Source organism: Natator depressus, chromosome 17 (genome assembly GCF_965152275.1).
Source record: "Natator depressus isolate rNatDep1 chromosome 17, rNatDep2.hap1, whole genome shotgun sequence".
Lineage (NCBI taxonomy): Eukaryota > Metazoa > Chordata > Testudines > Cheloniidae > Natator > Natator depressus.
The window spans coordinates 9124606-9148046 of NC_134250.1; the positions used below are offsets into that span (position 1 = coordinate 9124606).

Genomic DNA, 23441 nt, shown 5'->3' on the forward strand with positions numbered 1-23441 from the left:
TACTCACTGGGGCATTGCAAGGATAAAATCCACTAATGAGCGTGTGGTGCTCAGACACTATGAGGGCCACGCAAGCGCCTAGACAGTAAAGGGCACATTATCATATTGCTCAGCACACAAGAAGAGTACACCTGCTAATTTCAGAAGAAACCACATAGCCTGCAAAACTAGAACCAGTATGCTTGGGACTTGAATCTTCACAAAACTCAAGGTAAGGAACTCCTTTGCTGTGACATGAGGTCACCTCTTTCAAACTGTGGCGTAGCTCATATTTCATCTGCATGTAATATACTCTTCCCCCGATGCACCAGTGCTTACTAGACTGCACCGCAAGGTTTTTGCAAAGAATTTATTTTTAAAAAAGGAGCGTATAAATGCTGTGTCCAAGGTCTTTCACAAAACTTGATGTAGTGATCAAAGAATTCAATGAACAGGGGGTTTGAAGGTTCACCTTTGTGTGTTCCATTTAAAACCCATCGCTATTTGGTCTCACCTGCCACTCTATCCAGTAAAGATCCCTTCCCACCCACACCTATACCACCAGAGGCCTGGAAATGAAGGCTCTTACTCATCACATTTTGATTAAGATGGCTTAAAACTGGAGCTTTAATTGAAATGGGAAACACATTCCAAGAGGATTTTTTGTTTTTTAGATTTAACCAAGCTATCAATTTTGTTTTCATTGGACATCATTATTGCTAACATTAAACTGTACACCCCCGAATAGAGAGAATTCATAAAAAAGAGAATACATTCAAACCATATCTGAATGGATCTGATCAAATCCTGGTGTAGGCAGCTACATTCATGTCTGCATGGTGGACCAGCATGTCAGCTCACCGAAAGTAAAAAAAAAAAAAAAAAAAAAAAAAAAAAAAAAAAAGTCTCTGGATTGGTCTGAAAGATTCTCATTTTCCAAGGCTTGATTATACCAGTGCTTTCCTGTCAAATGTCTTCCCAGCCAGCAACAAACCTCAACTCAATACACATGTCTAAATGCAGATACATTACAATATTTTTAATAGTATTAAGTTATCTTAAATTATTTGAACAAAATTTTAAATTCCACATTTGATATCAATCTAAAAGGGACCAACATAAATCAAGAGAGAGAAAGAACACCACTGCAATATCAATTCCAAATTGTTACTTTTTTTTTTTTTTAAACAGATCTGTACAGCAAAGGAGTCAGTGATCACAAATCATACCATACAGCAATCTAGAGCAATGCTAATCCTGTACACAGCAGAGCAGAAACACTCCCACATTCGGATGCACCAAGTACGTCAGCTGTACTGACTGATTCCAAACCGTTTCTACTTACAGAGGACATTTTGGTGTGGAAAAAAATTCTTTTTAAGTTCCCTTTGTGATTTCCAGTGTTTCTCTTTTACAAAATATTACAATGATTTTATATATATTTACATAGACTTGCACAGCTAGAAAATGGTTACAAATTACAATCGGGTTTGGCAATCTTTTTTTTTTTTTTAAAAAATACATGATCTATAGTTGTAGTGGTAATTCATCCTACGTTTCAAAGGTCTGCACAGATGAAGTTTTCTTCCCATGCAGCTCAAGCCTAAAACATTTCTACCAGGAGACATGTGCCAGGGTAAGTGCCATGAATGCAATTCATTTGTCTCCCAGCATCAGTAACGGATCAGACGAACAAAGCTTGTGCAAGTTGGTGGCACAACATGGAAAAGTCAATAGACAACTGAACTTTAAATCCCTTACGTATTTGATGTTGGCTTTCTAGGCAGCAAACCTATTTCTAAGAAACAGCCAACATCACTTTCAGAAAAAGCAGCCACTGAACCTCTGGGGCATCTGTGCAATAGACCTGCAGCCACAGTAAACACATGGTAGGGGTGTTTTGTTAGCTTCAAGCAAACCCCACTTTTTTTTTTTAAATAACTCTTAGAACTAGGCCAGGGACAGGTTTTGTTTTAAAGCTACAGTATCTTTTTTATGGCTTTTAGGAACTCCCTGCCTTTCACTGAAATGAGGTATGTATTTCAAGTGAAATGGTAACAGTCAAGCAAACAAGTCTCAATGGACCACAGGGTTTTGCGCAGTGGTGTAAACAGACACGTTTTCCCTACAGGATTGCCAAACCCAATTCTAATACAGTGCAAAAAAAGGATTTTATTTTATTTTAATTTTTTTTTTTTTTAGAAAAAAAAGGGTCGCTTGGGGCCTCTCAGAGAGTTTACTAGTAACTGTCAATCCACTGAGCAAATCCTCTTTCCACCAAAGCTCTGTTTATTGACACCACCTAAGGAAAAATGAGAGAGAGACAGATGAAGGAAATACCAGCCTAAAAGCAACAGTAAAAGAAATCCCCATAACTCAAAGCAGAGGTTTTTAAACCCACGTCTGGAGTCTATAGAAACCAGAGCACTACATTTCTGCAAGTGTACGCACCTCATCTCCCATCATACTCCACAGCTGGATAAGAGGCAGGCCCGTTGCACTGTCATAGTTTGTGACCTGGAAACAGACATATGTGTTAGTATATAGCACAGCAGACAAGCTGGTGCGTCAGTGAGCTGAGACACAGCTTTGCTGCTGTTAAGCTCTCACTTCTTGGGGCTGAAAAGGAGAACAGTGGCACAGTCTCCCCATCTATAAAATAAAGATAGTTGCCTCTCCTTTGACCATTGCTTTAAGAACTACAGATCAAGAGCAGCATGAGAGAGCTCGGTGTTATTACTCAAGAGAACACTTGGTCCGTGCTTGGGAGATAAGATTTCACTAGCATCAGTCCTAGTAGCAGGTAAGAGCTGAGTGTTTCCCATCTCCAGAGCGTTTCACTTAACTTTTGATTTATCATAGTACTATGGAAGTACTGTTACTTTAGGATAAGAGAATCCTGCCCAAGCATAAGCAGCACTGACCGTTTTCTAGACATTTCATATATTCCAGCATTATAATCTATGAAATACAAGAAAGGCTATTGTGATCATCTGGTTGGTCCTCATGTATATCACAGAGCCTAGAACTTCCCTGAATTCATTCCAATTTGAACCAGAGCATATCTTTTAGAAAAACGGCCAATCCTGATCTAACAATTGCCAGTGATGGAGAATCTACCACAACCATTAGTAAACTGGTTCAATGCTTTACTACCCTCACCATTAAAAAAAAAAAGGAGTACTTGTGGCACCTTAGAGACTAACCAATTTATTTGAGCATAAGCTTTCGTGAGCTACAGCTCACTTCATCGGATGCATAGCATATCGTGGAAACTGCAGAAGACATTATATACACACAGAGACCATGAAACAAAACTTCCTCCAAAACTTCAAATCCAGACTCCAGCGAGAAACTGCTGAATTGGAATTCATTTGCAAATTGGATACTATTAATTTGGGCTTGAATAGAGACTGGGAGTGGCTAAGTCATTATGCAAGGTAGCCTATCTCCCCTTGTTTTTTTTCCTACAAACCCCCCCCCCCCCCCCAAGACGTTCTGGTTAAACTTGGATTATTGCTGTGCACATTGTAAGATGAGCTATTGCCAGCAGGAGAGTGAGTTTGTGTGTGTGGTTTTTGGAGGGGGGTGTGTGTGTGTGTGGGGGGGGGGGGTGGTGAGAAAACCTGGATTAGTGCTGGAAATGACCCACCTTGATTATCATGCGCATTATAAAGAGAGGTTTCAAAGAGGGATGGGCTATTACCAGCAGGAGAGTGAGTTTATATGTGTGTCTGTGTGTGTGGGGGGGGGGGGGGGGGGGAAGAGTGAGAAAACCTTGATTTGTGCTGGAAATGGCCTTCCTTGATGATCACTTTAGATAAGCTGTTAGCAGCAGGACAGTGGGGTGGGAGGAAGTTTTGTTTCATGGTCTCTGTGTGTATATAATGTCTTCTGCAGTTTCCACGATATGCTATGCATCCGATGAAGTGAGCTGTAGCTCACGAAAGCTCATGCTCAAATAAACTGGTTAGTCTCTAAGGTGCCACAAGTACTCCTTTTCTTTACTCTGAAACCTGTCATTAAAAAAAAGTAAGCCTTATTTCTAGGCTGAATTTGTCTAGCTTCAACTTCCAGCCATTGGATCTTGTTATACCTTTGTCTGCTAGATCAAAGAGCCTGCTATCAAATCTCTGTTCCCCCATCTAGGTACTTACAGACCATGATCAAGTCACCCCTTACCCATCTCTTTGATGGGCAAAATAGATTGAGTTCCTTGAGTCTGTCACTTTAAGGCATGGTTTCCAATCCTTTAATTATTCTCATGGCTCGTCTCTGAGCCCTCTCTGATTTATCAACATCCTTCTTGAATTACTGACACCAGCACTGGACACACTATTCCAGCAGCCATTGCACTAGTGCCAAATGAAGAATAATATACAAACCTGTGCAAGCAGAGGTGTACCTCTGGTCATTTCACTAACGGATGAGTCCGCTTCTGATGAAAAGTGATCCTCATCTTTGGAAAGAAAAGGAGAAAACAAGTCAGACATTCACAGGCTCATAGGTTTTAAGGCCAGAAGAGACTATTACAATAATCTAGGCTGACCTCCTGCATAACACAGACCAAAGAACCTCTCACTCACTCATCATTGCTTCGGGCATCTACAGTATATGAAGCCGAACGAGATCACACTGAAATGCGTATTACAGAGGGGAGATGATGAACACTTCTCTTTTTAAAAGGATCCTAGCTCAGTAGCCACATGTGCATAAATGGATTCAAAGTAATTGCTAAGGACATTTGGTGTCTTCACATGTGGTAGTTTACATTAACGTTTCAGTTTCCAATGTGGCACTCTTGAGCCAAGGAAGCTCAGGACCTCCCTTGTCCTGCAGGGAGTTTAGTGAACAGGAACTCGGCACTATTCAATGGAATTTAATCAACAGGATAAGAAGTCCCTTGCAGGATGGGTGGAATTTTAACATTGCAAGCTGCACTCTTCGTTAATACTGTCTGCGTACTCTTCAATGACACTCCCTATGCTGCTGCAGATGTTGCAAGAGGTGCCTTATTGCAGAGCGCATGCCAACAGTGAACTCTGCTGCTGGTAGCTTGGGATGGAATGACTTTCGACCTTAGCCATCCATCCACAGCCTCGCCAGAGGCAAACCCTGTGCCTACCGCCCGTGCAGGATTTCCTCTCCTGATACTCAGAGTCCTGACATCAAAGGGTGCTATCAGTGGGTCGGGCTAACATCCTTCAATATTGAGAACTGAAAAGCCTTTTAGGCACCTGCAAAACATGGCTGGATTTCTATCGGCAACAACATAGGAAACGTTCGTAGACACCATGAATTTCCCCTCCTCTTTGAGCACTGAGGCAGTTTTTAAGAACACTCAGAATGGTACATACCATCAATTTCAGTACGGGAATGTCAGAGGTTTGTCTAGTAGATCTGGGAATTAATCTGCATGTGTTTATTTAGTTACCTTAAAGGGACAATACACTTGCTATCTATCTAGTCCATTGGCAAAGAGGGGTTTAAAGAGTAGTTCTAGGTCCTCCAGCTGCCCTCTGCTAGTTCTGCCAATTTATGGTTTTAAGTTATATTCTTATTTTTCCCCTAACTCTCTTTCTCTTTCCATCCACAGCCGTGTGAAAAACCTGCACACTGAATAGACAGGAAAGATAATGGAACTAGTTCCACAGTGCTGGCAAAGGCAAAAACCAAGCAAGAAAAAAATAATTTTCTCATCCACTTTCTAGTCACCTCAGATATTGTACACAAAATGGTATGGAGAAAGTCTAGACAACTCTGGCTTCTAAACGGATGCCATCCTGTTTAACCAAGCACCATGAGCACCTATCATTAGTTTCTCTCCAGTGATTTATGTTACCTGAAAGCGGCACCACATTGTCTAATAAAACTTCTGCTCCTTGGAAGGGTAGTGTTACAAAATCAGACCTTAAAAAAAAGAGAAGAGAATCAACTTGAATAAAAGAACACACCTCTGCCCTAATTCCTTATTACTCTTTAAACTGATGATGGCTGATATAGCAGGAATTCATTTGCTTCAGATTAGTTACAGCTAAAATAGACACAGTACGCATAACAAAGGTTTGAGCAAAATTCATACGACGACAGGAGTGATCATCTTGTGGCTAAGACATGGGAATGAGAGATTTAGGTTCAAGCTCTGGGCTCTTCCACCTAGTCTCAGTTCTCCACGTGCAAAATGAAGATGGAGTACTCCTTTTCTCCCGTCCTTCGTCAACTCTGATGAAGGGACATCGCTTACTATGTGCTTGTTACACAGAGTGCCTAGCACACTGGGGCCCTGACCTCACCCGGGTCCTCCAGGCACCACTACAATCATGAGATTGCTTCCTCATCTCGCCCACCACTCCATCTGTACAACGCCAGAGCTTCCTCATACTTCCCACCACTCATTCAAGCTTCTCCACTGGGAGCAGGCGTACAGACCAGGCCAGCGGCAGGCACCCATGTTTCAAGCACTGTAAGTGTTAACAGTCTCTGGTACCGTGTCTACCAGCAGCAAAGCAATGGCAGGAAATTTTAGAAGAACCTACAGCATGCCGAGGTAGAAAGCTGGAAGTTAGACCCACGTGCAGGGATTACGAGTACTTCTCCATTTGTTCTCCTCCCAAGTTGTCTTCCCCTGCCCTGGCTCTGCACAATCTCATTATTCCATACCACAACGCAGCCGTGCAAATGGTGCACCACTGGGACTGGGGGAACCCGCTCTGAAAGGGCAACATCTCTCCCTGGTCCAGCTGGGCACGTGCTACGTATGCAGTGCCTCATCGCTTCCCACCAGGAAGAGAACAAGTGCGTCATTCCCCAAACACACCCAGCACGTCACTACACAGGGACACAGTTTTCGTGACGCAGCCCAGCCCAGCGGATGGGGTATTGGATGCAGCACGTAGGCCGAAGGTCTATTCCTGGTTTTGCTGCTGGGTGCCCTTAGGTACGTCACTTTTTTGTTCCTCAGTTTACCCACTACTTAAATGAGGATTACATTTGCCCTCCTCTGTGGAGCGCTTAGACATCTATGGATGAAAGCACAATGTAAGAGGCAGGGGAGTCGGTGAGGAAGCCAGGTGTCCAACATGGTTGTACGTTACTGAGAGAACCACTCCCCCCAATGCTTTCATCATACTGCACCTATCAAGCCATTACACTCAGTTATGAAAGTTCTTTTTTTTTTTTCCAGTCAAGGGAGGAAAAACATAGTTCCTGACCTGATTTGCCTGAGTGTGTTGATTTTAACTCTCTCGTATCCTCCGTAGTCCACATATCTGATCTCCACTTCATTGTTATCTTTGAAGTAGTCGACAACCTGAGCCCGCCACCAAGCGCCATCCAAGCCTGGAGCAGCACAGATCACACCAACTGCAAAGCAAAATAGGGCGGAGCAGGAAGATTCAGCATTAGTGCCTGTTTATAGAAGTCCCATTGGAACAGGCTCCTGTGTCTGCTGAGGAAGAAGAGCAGCGTAGGGGAGGACACGCGGCTACCTACCCACGCTGCTTTCAGACGAGACACCTAGCGCCCTGCAGCAGGAAGCCAGCAGGATCCAGCAGACACAGCACTGGATCAGGATTTAGGACTCCCGGGTTCTATTGCTGACTCTGCCAATGACCTCCTGGATGACCTTGGGCAAGTCAATGCGCCTCTTTGTGCCTCAGTTTCCCCTCCCACCTTTTGTCTTGATTATTCTGATCACAAGCTCTTCAGGGAAGGGCTGTTTCTTGCTGTATGAACGTACAGCGCCAAGCACAAGTATGGTCGGCGCCACTAGCAGCTGCAGTAACAGTACACTTTTATCTCTGCCTTGCCCTGTACAGTGATATTAAGTCGATGTAGGACTAACCCCACCTGAAGTAATAAGAGGCTTTTAAACTCTCTAAACGTACTTAGCATGTTCAATTTTGCACTTTTGTTTGTTTTAAAGTAGCAGCTCAACATGAGTAACTTGAGCAAGGGAAGTATTCAGAGCGTTCGCGACCAACTGAATAGTCCTCTACGGGGGCATGGTGAGTCTGAGTGACGCTGTATAAAGTGAACAAATATCTGTTCTCCGGAAGGTACCTTGAAAAGAAAAGATTCAGTTGAGCTGCGACCTTTCTGAACCACCAAGGAACAGCCACACACAGACCCACCCCCTGCTCAATTAAACACCCCCTTGTTTAAAAATGGGTACATCATGCTGGCCCCATACACCATGCTCAACTGCTTTAGTGAGAGAGACACACATACAGCAGAAACAGCCATGTCGGGAACGCTTCTCCCCCACCCTACAGTGCACACCAGCAATCTGGAGGCATTGCCAGAAATTATACCTCTATAAAGGAGAAAATGACAGTGTTTGATAGCAAAGAAAATAATCCTGATGTTATAATTAGGGTGCTGGCAGCAAACATCTTCAGGAATGCGCAGCAATGCTGCTCCCTGACTGACAAGGCTAGAGAGATAGATGAAAACACCAGCTATGGGAAAGGCAAATAAAAAACGCCCCTCCGCCCCCACCGAGAAACTGGTAACACATGCTTCTTGTAGCAATACTGCTCATAAGAACAGCCATACTAGGTAAGACCAAAGGTCCATCTAGCCCAGTATCCTGTCTTCCGACAGTGCCAGGTCCCTCAGAGGGAATGAACAGAACAGGTAGGTAATCATGAAGTGATCCATCCTGTTGCCCATTCCCAGCTTCTGGCAAACAGAGGCTAGGGACACCATCCCTGCCCATCTTGACTAATAGCCATTGATGGACCTATCTTCCATCAGTTTATCTAGTTCTTTTTTGAACCCTGTTATAGTCTTGGCCTGCACAACATCCTCTGGCAAGGAGTTCCATAGGTTGACTGTGCGTTGTATGAAAAAAAAATACTCAAGTTCATGCTTATATTCATGCTAGCTCATGCTGTGGCAAGATTTACATTCAAAGCTTTTGGAGTAGTTTATAACTGGCCAGAGTAGATCTCGTTTGAATTTACCTTGGTAGGAAGATAGGAATTGCCAGACTGGATCAGAACCAAGCCCCGTCTAGTTCAATATCCCATCTCTGACACTGGCCTGCAGCAGAGGCTTCAAAGGAAAATGGAAGAACTCTGCAATAGCCAGACGTGGAGTAGTCTGCCGCCCACATTAGGGCTCATCCTGACCTCTAATGCTTTGACCTTTGCTGAAGACCTGAAGCGTGAGCTTTAATACCCCTTCCACAAAGTCTATTACAGGGGGCTTGCTAGTAGTTTTAAACACAGCTTTTACATTCATCTTCCACAGCGCCCTGCCCAATGTTTAGGAGCTACAAACACCCATTTATTTTACACGTTATTTTCCCAAGTTAAGTCTCCTTAGAGGAAACTCACATAGCTTAATTAATTTATAAATAATGTTATGTGAAGAATGATTGCGTCTCATTTTTACATAGGTTTTCTATGGTCTGACCCATGACAAATTCTGTCAGAGCCTCATCTCTGGAGGGCAGGGCAAACTTGAGAACATGGAAAGCTTGTAGTTTGATTTCTCAGGGAGTGCAGGGGAAAGACACTGAAAAAATACCTTTCAGTGAACTCTAGACTCAAGTTACTCTGAAGAGCAGAGGAGAAAGTCTGCTAGATGCTACTAGGACAGACCAGGGACAGATCCCAGGAGGAGACTTTCTGCTTGACAATTCACGAGGAACAAAATGACTTGCCTTCTACTGGAGTTGGCAGAGTTGGAATTCCAGGCTGAGAATAGCAGACATACATCTGCTGGTCCAGACTGCGCAGCACATGGAACGTGGGGTGCGTGTGCTGCTGTACAAACATGTGTCCTGCGTCGATTTGGTTAACAACAATTACTTCTACGGTGACTCCATCCGGTAGCATGAGCTGCCACAGAGAGAGTTAGCATTACGTTTCCATTAATGTACTATTGCAACGTGAGCTTCACTCATTCCAAAGGTTAGTAATAAACTCAGTTTCACTGATACCTTATCTACTCTACTACAAAAAAAAAAAAAAAAAAAAAAAAGGGCCTAAGTGATTCAGGAATTTAGAAGTGGGCTCTTTAGATCTTCACCTCTAGGAGACTAGTTTGAACCTAGGACTAGCTGACGGAGTGTGACTGTTCACATATGGTCTCATGAAGGGGGATCAGATTAGTGTAAATTCTTTGGGGAAGCAATTGTGTGTGCTGTGCAGCAGCACACACAATGACAACACTAAAGGATGCTATTTATCAGTAGGGCAGGGAGACTATAGGCAACAACATTGCAGGCTCATTTTGTGCCATCGTGCCAAAATTCCCCAACTCTGATCTGGTAGAATCACTTGTTGGAGAAAGTAGTTTAAATCCATGCTCATCTGAGCTCCTGGCCTCTCTCCTGAGACTGCCAAATAAGTAGTAGTTTGTGATGGTGGTTTCGGAGATGAAGACACTTTCACAGATTTCCCTACCAAGTCATTTCACATAGGCCATTGCGCAGCCATCAGACTTTTGATGGTATGCTGTAACTTAGCAGAACCTAAAGGCACCTACCACAACCTGAGCTGTATTGGAGTTTCCCTTTAAGGTTATAAACAGAAACCTAAAGGAGAAGGCTCAAAGAATTAGAAACATGCAGCCCCCTTTCTGCCTGTGGATGCAGATATAGGTATATATTCCTAAGCTATATTCAGCTATTTAACAGGTATTGGAGTCCATGGTGTAACCAGTAGGATCTGTTACCAAATGGACTGTCAGTTATAGACAACATCTGGAAAGGGAAACATGTGAAATATTGTGTGGACAGAGCGGAGGTTGATTACAATGCCAGATCTGAATAAGACGCTTAAAGGGAATGTGATGCTACTGGAAAGTAACAATTCAGTATGATTCTACCAGTCATATGACAACCAATATATACAGAAACTGATTGTCTCAGTCTTTGACCATGTGGCAAATGGACTGTAAGAACGGAACCAGAATATCTCCTCACTCACAAACCAAAAACCCAAAGAGTTATTTCCTTGAGCAAACATGTCTAGACTGTAGGCAAAAGCCCATTATGTCAGACGTGTAACTGCCAGAGATTAAGCATGTTTGGGTTGAAGGTTTGGGTACATTTTCTGAGTGCATTCCGGGAAATTAAACACAGGGCAGCATGACGACAGATGGAAACAGTCTGACATGTAACAACCGCATCTGTGCTGATCAAGAAAAGCAAAAGGACATTCTTGAAGGAATCTTTGTGGGGCGGCTTGCTTGTACAGTGGCTGCTATGGAACAAGAAGTGGTCTTTGTTCTCAGGCAAGGAGCACGTTTACTCCGTACATGCCCGGTCTTTCCAGCACACCCATCTATGGAACTGATGATGCCTAGTCATTGTACGATAGGCCTACTCAATAAGGCCATCCTTGATATTGGACAGTCAAAATGAAGGGAGAATGCAATGTGGCTTTATGGATACATCTCCTACGCATGTCCATGGAGTCTGTCTATATAAACACAGCTGGCATGCTGCCTTGGGGCTTACCCAGGAAGTCATAGGGAGGGAATGAAGCATCAGTGATGGGGCTGGAGGAGCGTAAATGTTGGTGAGGCTCAGTTCCTTGAACTTCTTACCAATCAGACTCAGCGCTTTGTCCACATGATGCTGAGAGCCTGGAAGACAAAAAGACCGAGTCAAATCGCATGGATATGTTGGGCACACACTTGCGCCCCAGGTGCTGGAACGAGGGGTGCTGCCACTCTCCCCCTGGCTTGAAGTGCTTTCTATCATATACACAGGGTTTACGGTTTGGTTCAAGGACTCTCAGCACCTCCTGCGACTGTACAAATTGTCCCAGCGCCCCTGACCGGCAGTACCTTTTAACTCCTCCTGAGTGATACGATTACATACAGATCTTTCCTGTCTATACCAGCACAGCTGTAAATAAAACTGGGCCAAGATATCTCCTGCCATGCAATCACTGTGTGCTGGTTTCTGCTTCACCGAAGAGGGCTATTCAATGAGTGCTAAACCCCACATTAGATAGCTAAAACAAAATCCCCAGTGTGGCGGCGTTGTGTGTGTGTTTAAGTTTCAGTGACAGAGTCTTGACAGCTGATATTTTCAAAGCCATGCAGAAGATCCAGCTACGTCCCTGCTATTAACTTTAGTGAAAGATGCATGGTTATATCCTGCTTTGAAAGTCTCAACCACACTCCGTGACCCAAAACGGTCTTGTTTTAGTGCAAGGAACATCCCTTAAACTGAGGAAACAACCAACCAGCACAGCATCTGTCCATGATGAGCCAAGCACAGAGATTAATATAAGAATGGCCATACTGGGTCAGACCAAATGTCCATCTAGCCCAGTATTTTGTCTTCCGACAGTGGCCAATGACAGGTGCCCCAGAGGGAATGAACAGAACAGATAATCATCAAGTGATCCATCCTATTGCCCATTCCCAGCTTCTGGCAAACAGAGGCTAGGGACACATCCCTGCCCATCCTGGCTAATAGCCATTGATGGACCTATCCTCCATCAATTTATCTAGTTCTTTTTTGAACCCTGTTATGTTCTTGGCCTTCACAACGTCCTCTGGCAAGGAGTTCCACAGGTTGGCTGTGCATTATGTGAAGCATAAATGGCAACACGTACCTTTAAAACAATTCAGTTTTAATACAGTGTCTATAGTGTCTGAGTAACCAAGATAAAGATTTTTTTTAAGTGATATTTCTTTGTACAGTGGCTCTTTAAAGATTCTGGCAAATGGAATATTTTCCCAGCTCCCCACCTCATTTACAAAAATATTTTAGCACAAGTTTATTTTCAGTGATTTCTCTTATCAAAATCTACAGCAACTTATTTATGTTGATTACAGCGGTGACGAGGTTACAGCCAAGAATGGGTTCCATTGTGCTGGAACAGGCACAGCATAAGGGTATGCCTCCACTACAGAGACTATGCCAGCACAGCGGGGCCCTGGAGAGTAGACACAGGAACACCACATCCCTGAACAAATTAACTATGGGCATGTCTACACTTACCGGGGATCAACGCTGCGGCAACTGATGCACTGGAGGGTCAATTTAGCAGGTATAGTGAAGACCCACTAAATCGACCGCAGATCGCTCTCCCACCAACACCTACACTGGGGTTTTTTGTCAGCATGAATGTGTCCTTCAGGGGCGTGGTGGTTTTTGTTTTTAAATACATGCCTGACTGACGCAGCTTTGCCAGTATAACCCTCCAGCGTAGGCCAAGCCTGAGAGAGTCCCTGCCCTATAGAGCTTACAGTTTAAGCCTACGAGGCAAAAGGGATCTAAAATCCAATGGCTGCAAACATGTTAGTTCCACTTTTCTTTGTTTTTGTTTTTACCTAAATCCGATCAGCGGGGTTGTTAGCAGGGGATTAGCTAGAGGCTACCACATTATAGGCTACATACCTGCGCTAGCCACGCTCTAGCTAGCTTGCTGAAAACAGCAGTGAGCCCATGGTGCCATGGCACGCAGCACAAGACGGTATGTATCCGGGGGGCGGGGGGAGTCAGGCAGGCTCATGCAGCCGGCGCTGAAGCCCGCACCTTGGTGTCCTCGCTGCTATTTCTTAGCGAACTAGCTAGCGTACAGCTAGCACGGGTATGCCTACGTGCACTGCAAATCACAACCCCAGCTGCAGTGTAGACGTAGCCTCAGAGGAACTCTTGGTGTCTCCATATCACTGTATGTGCAGACATATGGTTAGGGAAACAGATACAGAACAACCTCTCTCTCACATCTCTGTAAGGCGAGTTTGGGAAAATGGTACCCCATAAACCTCGTCCAAACTAGGGAAATATGGACATTTTAAAATCCTAGTGTGGACAAGACAGTTGTGTGTTAACACCCATGAGCTGGTTGAGGTAAGCCATAAACTCGATAAGTTTATGGAGGAGATGGTATGATGGGATAACATGGTTTTGGTAATTAAATATTCATGGTAAATAGGCCCAATGGCCTGTGATGGGCTATTAGATGGGGTGAGATCCGAGTTACCCAGGAAAGAATTTTCTGTAGTATCTGGCTGATGAATCTTGCCCATATGCTCAGGGTTTAGCTGATCGCCATATTTGGGGTCGGGAAGGAATTTTCCTCCAGGGCAGACTGGAAGAGGCCCTGGAGGTTTTTCGCCTTCCTCTGTAGTACGGGGCACGGGTAACTTGCTGGAGGATTCTCTGCTCCTTGAAGTCTTTAAACTACAATTTGAGGACTTCAATAGCACAGATATAGGTGTGAGGTTTTTTTTTTTGTAGGAGTGGTGGGTGAAATTCTGTGGCCTGCGTTGTGCAGGAGGTCAGACTAGATGATCATAATGGTCCCTTCTGACCTAAATATCTATTAATCTATGAATCATATGCTCTCCCCCACGATTTTACTGCAATAAAAAAATCACCTGCCTTCCTAGCATAGACATGGCCTACCACTGATGCTATCTGAAGCACCCGTGGTAGCATTTTGAGCACAGGACTCCAAGTTAAGTATCCAAACTGCAGTCAGGTCTTCATCCCTTTATCTAAGCACCCAGAGATTAGATTTCAGACAACACAGACTAAAAAAACTCCACAACTGGGAATCATCTCACTCACCTTCTATGTGACAAATCTGGACATCTTGGGTGTAAGGTAGCGTTGAAATATAAATTTTGGCACCAGAAGTTTGCTTCAGAAAACTCACATACCTCCCCTGCTTGCCAATCAGCCGGCCAACCAAGTGCTTGATGGAAAGATGGAGAAGTCACAGTTAGGAGCGAGAACAGCACCTTGGATCTTTAATTTTTAAATGATTAATTTCACCTACAAGAAATGCCACAGGGTCTGACTGGGCGCTGGGGACCAATCGGAACTCAGCACAGACTGGGCTTCTACCAAACGTAAACTGACACCGGCCCAGCAGAGTTTAGGGAGATTCTGTTTAGAAGCCCAAGGCAGTTTCTGATTTACTCACATTTTGTTAAGTCCATCTTTCTAGTCTGCAGAAACAGCAAGTGCAGCACAGACATGAAGGCCTGATGTAGGTTAGCGTGATTTCTGAAATCAACGGAATTGCCCCATCTCTGAATCTGGCCCCATTTCTTTTTATGCTATTGTGCTTTTCACTGAAAAGAACCCTATGTTCTAGCTCTTTAATTACAAGTTTCTCTGGAGAAATACTAATAGCCTGTCCTCATTGGCCAGTGATATGGATTCTTCTACCGCAGGGCTGATTCCCTGTGCCTAGGTTACACTATCCCAGAAAAAGAAGCTTCTCACGTAGTTTAATGGGGCCCCACCGCATGGCATTGTGCGGTGGAAGTTTATCACTTAAAACCAAAAATTGGCAGCCCTACAAGGATTCTTTGCATTTGGAGTCCTTCAGCGAATATTTCAAGGAGTGTTAAGCCCCAACACCCTGAAGGGGTAGGAAAGCATAGCACCCCTTTTATAGACAGAGGGAGATACAGAAGGGCCATGTGCAGAGCCCGGACTAGAACCCAGAAGTTGACTCCCAGTCCCCCTTTAACCATTAACCAACACTCCCCAAGGTCAATGCAGGGAATTACGGATGCCGAGTATTTGGCTCATTACCTTTGGCACCTCTATCTCCCAGATAGTGAGCTCAGACTTATTGGATTCTACTCCTGGCTTGGAGTTCTGGCAACTCTCCGTCTTCCCAAGGGCACAGCCGCTGTCCACAGAATCCATGCTATTTACATCTGAACCTACAAAAAAAAAAAAAAAAAACCCACACCACCACCACACCACGACATTCAGACAGTCCACATAATCCAAGCTCTTAGACACCGCATGAAGGCTGACAAAACTCCCATTTCACATACATCCTTGATTGTAGGCCCTACTGTACATTCCCACTTTAGGCTCTAGATTGTGAGTCTGCTATTCAATTCTCAGCTCCTCTAGGAAAAACGTGTGTCAAGGGCTGCTCTGTGGTACTTATGGGAACAGGCCACTCGAAACAGACTTCTGTCCCCTAAAACCTCCTGAAGAATTCCACACCCGTGATATAAATCTGAACCTAATTAGGAACTGCTGTGTTCACAAGCATAATGTGTAATGCAATGGGCAGCATGTAAGACACCCAGAGTTTGTGCAGGGTTAAACACAGAAGCCAGGTGCTATTACTAGTGGAATGCAAACTCCGTACAGTCACAGGATCAGAATTATGTCCCCTTGGATTAAATAGGACTGGCAGTGAAATACTAGCCGTGAGAAGGCTTCTTCATACTTGAGACTCCAAACCTAGCTATGGGTTATTGGGGAAAAGGGAGATGGAGTCTTTTCCATTGGAAGCCTCCTGTCATCAGATTACTGCTGCCCTGGACCAAGGTAGAAGCAGTGGGAGGGATAAGCCACCGCCAAAGATCTATGGCTTTGCAGCAGACCACGTGCCATATTGAGAAGCACCCACACATCACTGGCCCCTCCGTTCAGCAGGAGGGGCCCAGCTACTTCAATGAGAGAGGCCCTGCAAACATCAATAGAAGATAGATTGAAAGCTCTTTATGGAAGGTTGTGGCTGCTTCAGTGCAAAGCACAGACCCTTCCCACAATTTGAATGGGAAGTGCCATTGTTGTGATGCTCCTGACTCCTCCCACCCGTGGCTGGAAGGGGGAGGAAATCTTTGGAGCAATTGAAGGGACCTCCTTCAAAGACTCATGGAACATTCCAGCTGCAAAAAACCCCCACCTTAAAAGGACTTCAGGATACTACGAACCAGACATCTCCCAAGCAACTCAACGAGGCAGAGTCCTGCTGAGGCTAACGTACGCTGTTCCCCATTCCAGTTATTAGGCTTGAAGAAGCCTCTGAGGGGCAAGGTGATATTAAAGATCTTAGTCATTTTGGGATGGGATGTGGGAAAGCCCAAGGAACTTAGAGACACATGGCGAGCCAAAGATCACACGCCCGGGCTCTTGGCAAGAGATGCATCTTGACACATGTGATTTGATAAAAGCAAGTTTCCAAGTGTGAAAAACAGGGGCCCTTTGTTAAGGAATTCTGTTTAGTTTCACTGAAAACTGGAAGGGATCACTTCAAGCTGAAGTTCAGAGGAGCTGTTCCTTTCATGGGAATCAGATTCATACCACTGGAGTGTGAGTAAGCAGATCTTTCCCTATTACTCCTCAGTTGAGCACACAACACAGCATTTAGGGAGATTCTGTTTAGTAGCCCAAGGCAGTTTCTGATTTACTCACTCACTTACTTAGAATGCAAACTCTCTGGGCCAGGGACTTAGTGTCTAGCACAAAAGGGCCCCTGACCTTTGAATGGGGAATCCAGATGTATCCGATGCTTAACACCCAATAATTAAGCCCAAATACTTCTCAAAAGCTGCTTGTGGTAGGGGGGTTGAGATTTGGGGTTATGATTCCCCATGGTTAGCTAGCTTTGGGTCTCTGGGAAGCAAGGCTAAGACAACATCTTCTGCTTGGGAAGGGTATGAGAGATACAAGGTATATCAAGTAGTAATGTAAGAAACCTACAGGCCCAAGCCTCTAAGATATTAGCTTAAGCACTTTGCATGAGCTATGCGGCCTACAAGCCTTTGCGTAAGTGAGGTCACTGCTGTCTAACTTAAGTCACAAGATATCATAAGACTTTGTTCTGGTGAAAAATATACCGACACCTAACCACAAGAACGCAGTTGATGTCAGTCTGGATATTTTAGGATAGGAACATCAGCAGATGTTCAACCGCATGATTGTTACTGCAGCCAACTAATGTATATGTTTACAAGTCTGAGAGAATTAGTATACCTAACCTATAGCATAAGGACACCCCAACGTTATTAGGGTGAGGAATTTCGTTTTGGACAAAGGAGGCCGAACATTCTTATGAATATTTACAACAGCCACGAGACCCTATAGCAGGGCTAACCACAGCCTAGACTGTTGAGACCTCGACCATTGGACCGTTTTGGTGCGCTAGAGATCACCCTCCTGAATCACAGCCTGTCTCGTCAGCCCTAGGTCTCCACAAGGATGGTGTGACTGTACGTACGACAGGACTCCGGACATGAAGTTAATACTGTATTATTGCTGCCTACCTGGTTGGGTTGGATTGTTTGTGTTTATTAACCATGTTAGCAAAACCACTGCAAATTCAGAAGCTTTTTCCTCAAGTATGAGTGTTGCGACCCTGCACATGGGAGTTCCCAAATTAACAGTACCGCTAATGACTCTGGGCCTAATCTGAGGACCAGAATTTACCAAACCTCAGAATGTTAACTGGGAATACATATCAATAGATCAGGCAATGGAAGGGTGAGAATCTGTTCGTCCCAGTTATGGGAAGCCACCGATTTCTTAAATAGCATCTCAACACTTCAAATATGGTTGGGGAACGGTGTGAGGGAGAGGCCCAGGAGATCATTAAAAGGATGAGAAAGGTGATAAGCTTCCAGCAATCTGCCTGTTAGCACATTACTGGGATGTGGATCCAACAGTCCTCGCTTGCTCTTCTGTATTCTGGCCACCTGGCTCCACTACACCAAAAACTCAAGGGACCCTAGCAGCTGCTTTGTTTCTGCCACTTCCTGAGTCGGGCCAGAGCTCTGATACAATTGGGTCCGCTGTCTGCCTGGCGGGTCTCGATTTAGACTTTCTGATCAAGATGCAGCTGTGACACGTGGGGATTTCAGCGAGGTGACAAGGATGCAGGAGGTGGCTTTTCCTGCTACACCCCCTTTCTTCCCTTTCAGCATTCAACTCGCACATGCCAAGTAACCTACATCACCCTCTACACCAGTGGTTCTCCACCAGGGGTCCGGGGTCCAAGGCCCCCGGGGGCGGGGGGGGGGGGGGGGCGCCGCAAGCAGGTTTTGAGGGGGCCACCGAGCAGGGCCAGCATTAGACTTCGTGCAGCCCGGGGCAGAAAGCAGAAGCACTGCTGCATGGGGTTGAAGCCCGGGGCCCTGAGCCCTACCACCTGGGACAGAAGCCGAAGCCGGAGCAATGTAGCTGTGGGGGGGGGGCCTGTGCCATAAGGCCCCAGGCAGTTCCCCTGCTTGCTACCCCCTAACACCTGCCCCTGGCTTGTATATGCAGAAAGCCAGTTATTGTGGCACTGGTGGGCAGTGGAGTTTTTACAGCATGTTGGGGGGCCTCGGAAAGAAAAAGGTTCAGAATCCCTGCTCTACATCACCTCAGAGTTCATCCTGGCGCGAGAGTTTTGTCGCTTTCCTGTGTGGTCTCGGTCCAGCCCCTGCATTAGAGCTTTTGTTCTTTCCGCTAGTCATTCCGAGAAGCGTATGCGGCAGGGTAAGAGCAATTCCTTCCTTTAGTAAGGAGCGTTTCTTACAGAGGGGACATCTAGAAAATGGTTAATCCAGGTCTCCTATTAAAAGCTGCAGAGCCTGCTAGCTAGCAGCAGGCAGCTCTCCTGTTACTCTGTAGTGACTCTAGAGTGCAGCCTGTCTTTAGGAGCTGTTTGCACTGGAGGGTTGTATGAAGAATGTTTACATACAGCTTTTAAGGCTGAAGTTTGTGTTTAGCCTAATATAAAGCCGCTAGGGAAACAATCCCCGGCTTTCACACTACCCACCCGCTAGAGAGAGGCTACAGCAAAGAAATGGAGGAACTCTCACAAGCCAAACACATTACACGTGGGCACAGGCTGCTGAGATCTCTCGTCATGCACCCACATCGTGTTAGTGCCGACACGGATGACGCTGTCTTAGGACCTCAAGCAATGGCCCTGCTCCATCTGTCCGCACATCCATGCGTCTCAGAAACCGGCATGAGCGCAGCCCTTCGGTGAATGGTCCACACCGAAGGCAAGAGCCTAATGTTTACAGCCGAACAGATGCCGCCTGAACTCAAGCGGGAACAAGCTTGCGCTTTTGGGGCTCATGCTTGAAAGGTGCTGAGCTTCCTGGCCCCGATCCAACAAACACTGATTCCAATGGGACGGCTCACGTGATTTAAGTTAATCATGCACTTAAATGCTTTGCTGGATGGGGGCCAGCATGCTGAGTTTCCTGGACACCATGTAGCTAGCTACGGTTTTTCCTAGAGCTCCCATCACTGTGGGATGCAGGAGCTGGCAGCCTAGGGTGGGATCATTCTGTCCATCTGAGCATAAGACACATCTACTAACAACTTGGGTAGGATTTTTACCCATGAGCAGGCCCTCTGAATTGTGATGAGGGTTGGGGTTATGTCTGCTGAGCAGGACTTTTCAGTGCTGTACTAATGTACCTTCCCCCATGTGTCTCGTGTGCGGCTCTCAAAGAGATGTGAACCCTTACCTCCTGAGTGATCTGCATCTGTCTCCGCTGTCCAGTGCTTCTCATGTCTCAGATCTGCACCATCCCCTTTCAGCACCCCATTGCTGTATGGCACTTTGTCTTCCCCTAATATAGGGGTCTGAGGTTTCTCACTCTGTGCCACGTTCTGCTCTGCAGAAGTGTCCTGGATCACAGACATGCTCAGCAAGTCTGAATGCTGGCCTGATAGGAGAGAGAGTGACGTGCTTTGCAAGGGATCCTCAACATTTGTCCCATCTTCAGACGTACATGCGCTGCACCCAGAATCCTCTGTTACCGCATGAGATTCTTCCAATGATTCTCCATTGTTCGTAACCAGAGTCCGGTTATCTCCTTGGGTTTCACTCTGCACAGGTTTCTTTGGCCGATGGTCTTTTGGGTCCACCTGCACTGGGTTAGATAAGCGCCCGTATTTCAAACAGCTGGAATACGACATGTAACGATGGAGTTTCTCTTCCGATAGGGGAACAGGTATTGTTGCAACATTCTCTGTGGTAACTGCTTCATTCCCCCTGCTAGATTCCACTGCAAGCATCTCATCGGATGAAATGCTCACTCTCTCCAGCGGTCTATCAACCCGGCTGACCGCAACTTGACAGATCCTACTGGACACATCACTTACTGAACTAGACAGCACTTCCTCAGTAGCTGCCAAGATGACTTTGGAAATAATCTGTATGGCTGCTTGCTCAATTTTCTCAACTTCATCTTTGTCCAAACTCACTCCTCCAATTCTCTCTCTTTCCAAACCATCTCCTTTTGACTGCATATCCCTGTAGCACTTCTCTTCCCTTCCATGACATTTAGGCACAGTACTGACGGTCATCTCAGACACCTCCTCTTCCCCGGACAGGTCTGACCCAGCAGACTCTACACAATTATTCAGTAGCTTCCCAACTACAGACTCTCTCTTCCAAGGGACAGTGCTCTCAACTTCCTTACCATCATCTTCATCTATAATGGCAGACTGGGCAGTGGCTGAATCCTCTGGTTCAGAGCCAAGGGCCGGCAGGCAGCCAGTGTTTGAGGACGTAGCCACTGGGCACTGGATTTCCTTAGATGGATTCTCCAACGAATCATGTGTCATATCTGCTTTACCACTTTCCCCAATCTTTCCCAAAGACTCTTGTACTGACACTACCCCGGAACACGCCAATGGCTGCTGGTCTGGGGTTCCACCGAAAGCTGACTCCTGCTTGGTAACAAGCACAGCATTGTCACAGCACTCTGCACTCCTCGGGGCTGAAGGGGGAGACACTTGTGCAAGGGACCCGGTTTCATCGCGAGACGCTGCTCTTTCCAGTTTTTCACTGTCGTCCTCAAACGTGCCCAATGCGACGGTCGTTATTGTGGTGGCAGGATGGTCCCTGGAGGAATCTAATCTCTGTTGAGCGTCACATGCCAGAGAGGGTGTCATTAACCCTACAGACAGCTGGGAAGTTAAGGTTTCATTCTCTGGGCAGTCCTCTTCAGAGGGCACAGGCAGTTCTTTAGTAGCATTTACTGCTTCTCTGGACAGAGGTTCCTTTATGGGAGGTCCAATCCTCTGATCTTCCACGCCAGCTAATGCTTGCCAGTCGCAATTGCTTGTACGCTCCTTTTTACGAGAAAAAAACCACCACCAACCAATAAGTGCCAGCACTCCAGGTAAGGCGTACGGGAAGAAAGTGCGGAAGCGTAAAGCCATTTTAATGAGCCTCAGCAATTATACCTAGAGAGGGGAAAGAGAGAGAGATGTAACTAGCATTAAAAAAATAATATGATTCCTAAGAAAAAGAGAGAAGTTATATAGCGGAATTGTAATGGGATGGGAAAGGATAAGGGAGGGGTCAAGGTTCTGCAGATTCCTTGAATATTTATTTTGGGACAAATCTAGCTAGTTGTACTGACTGCTTTCAGTGTAGCTTAAACCTCTCTCTCTTCCCAAATCACTGGCTACTTTGATTAAAAGCAAAGCACTTCTGTCTAGCTAAAGGAACACCTCTGCTATGTCAGCACGGTCCAGCGCAGAGGGCCCTAGACTTGCAGTCAAGAGATCTGGACTCTATTTCAGCTTCTGCCACTGTGGGGCTTCATTACCTTGAACAAATCACTTCACCCCTTTGGGCCTGTGCCTCCCCTCCCACGCTTCACCTGTCTTGTCTATTTAAACCACAAGCCCGGCAGGGCAGGGACTGTCTTACTATGAGCATCCACTGCACTTAGCACAACGAGGTCTAATCTCAGACTGGGCCCCAGGAACAGCTGTAATGCAAATAAAAACAAGAAGGTAGGACAGCTCAAGTGGGTGCCAGCTATTTAATACCAAAAGCCAGTATGTACTAGATTCTGCCCTTGCCTCGTCCAGTATGTTTTCCCACTCTGCCTTCCCTTGGCTCCATTTCCCGCTCCCCCCCAAGCACATCTCGGGTTTCCATCTGCTTAGGAGCTGCTGTCAAAAAGGAGCAGAGTGCTGAAATTTTGAAGCCACAATGTCTGAGTTGTTTCACAATGAATATGCCCATCCATAAACATACCACTGAAATGTTAACTCAAGGAACCATGGGTACACAGGTGAATATTCTCATTTGTACCATCGAAACACCCAGCTGCTTTGACACACAAGATTTAGTTCTGCAGTTCAGCAAGAAGAAAGAACGGGACATTTAAGAAAACTGTTTCTCTCTCAATTAAAAATGGCAGAAAGAGTGTCTGTGCTTAACAGATCCCAAGTGCGCGGCCCAATCAGAAGTCACATCTAGATATTCCTCTGAAAAGCTTGTTCTCTGAAGTGAAAGCCAGCTGGCCTAAAAAACACAACACAGCTATTAAGAGCAGGCAACCCAGCCCCTCACCTAGGACCTTACTGCCATTACTTATGACACAGTTAGATTCATTGGAGGTGGAAGTACTACGCTTGCTCACATACCCGAATCTACAAATGCTTTAAGACCCAACTCCCTAACAGGTCACAGTATGCAGGATATCACAACACATGGGATAGGGACACCTGGCATTCCGCACACCGAGCATTTCCAGAAACTTATGAGTCCTTCTACCCCTTGTGCTAATCAGCTGATTTGCAAGTTAAGCAAGACATATGTTGACACCCCTCCTTCCCTACTCTTCTCGGTCTATAGCTGGGTCTTTGCCTGAAGGATGCAGCTACATAATGCAAGAACTGAAACAAGTCAATCAGCTCACCGTTTTAATCATGGCAAATTGGTTTTAGAGAAACCAACCCACAAGAGAAT

The 23441-nt window shown here is 45.5% G+C and overlaps 1 protein-coding gene across 1 annotated transcript in view; it reads right to left on the reverse strand.

The window, feature by feature from the left end:
- Positions 1-623: 623 nt before the first annotated feature.
- The window catches only part of AKAP1 (A-kinase anchoring protein 1), a 42967-nt gene continuing 20149 nt past the window's right edge, over positions 624-23441 (reverse strand). Inside the window, exons 2-11 of the mRNA XM_074974926.1 lie at positions 20191-21919; positions 15509-15642; positions 14531-14657; positions 11453-11580; positions 9650-9827; positions 7191-7341; positions 5822-5889; positions 4365-4438; positions 2431-2496; positions 624-2281 (exon numbers count right to left, since the gene is read on the reverse strand). Coding sequence (XP_074831027.1) covers positions 2219-2281; positions 2431-2496; positions 4365-4438; positions 5822-5889; positions 7191-7341; positions 9650-9827; positions 11453-11580; positions 14531-14657; positions 15509-15642; positions 20191-21895 — 2694 coding nt within the window. The 5' untranslated portion in view covers positions 21896-21919 and the 3' untranslated portion in view covers positions 624-2218. The remainder of the gene's footprint in view (positions 2282-2430; positions 2497-4364; positions 4439-5821; positions 5890-7190; positions 7342-9649; positions 9828-11452; positions 11581-14530; positions 14658-15508; positions 15643-20190; positions 21920-23441) is intronic.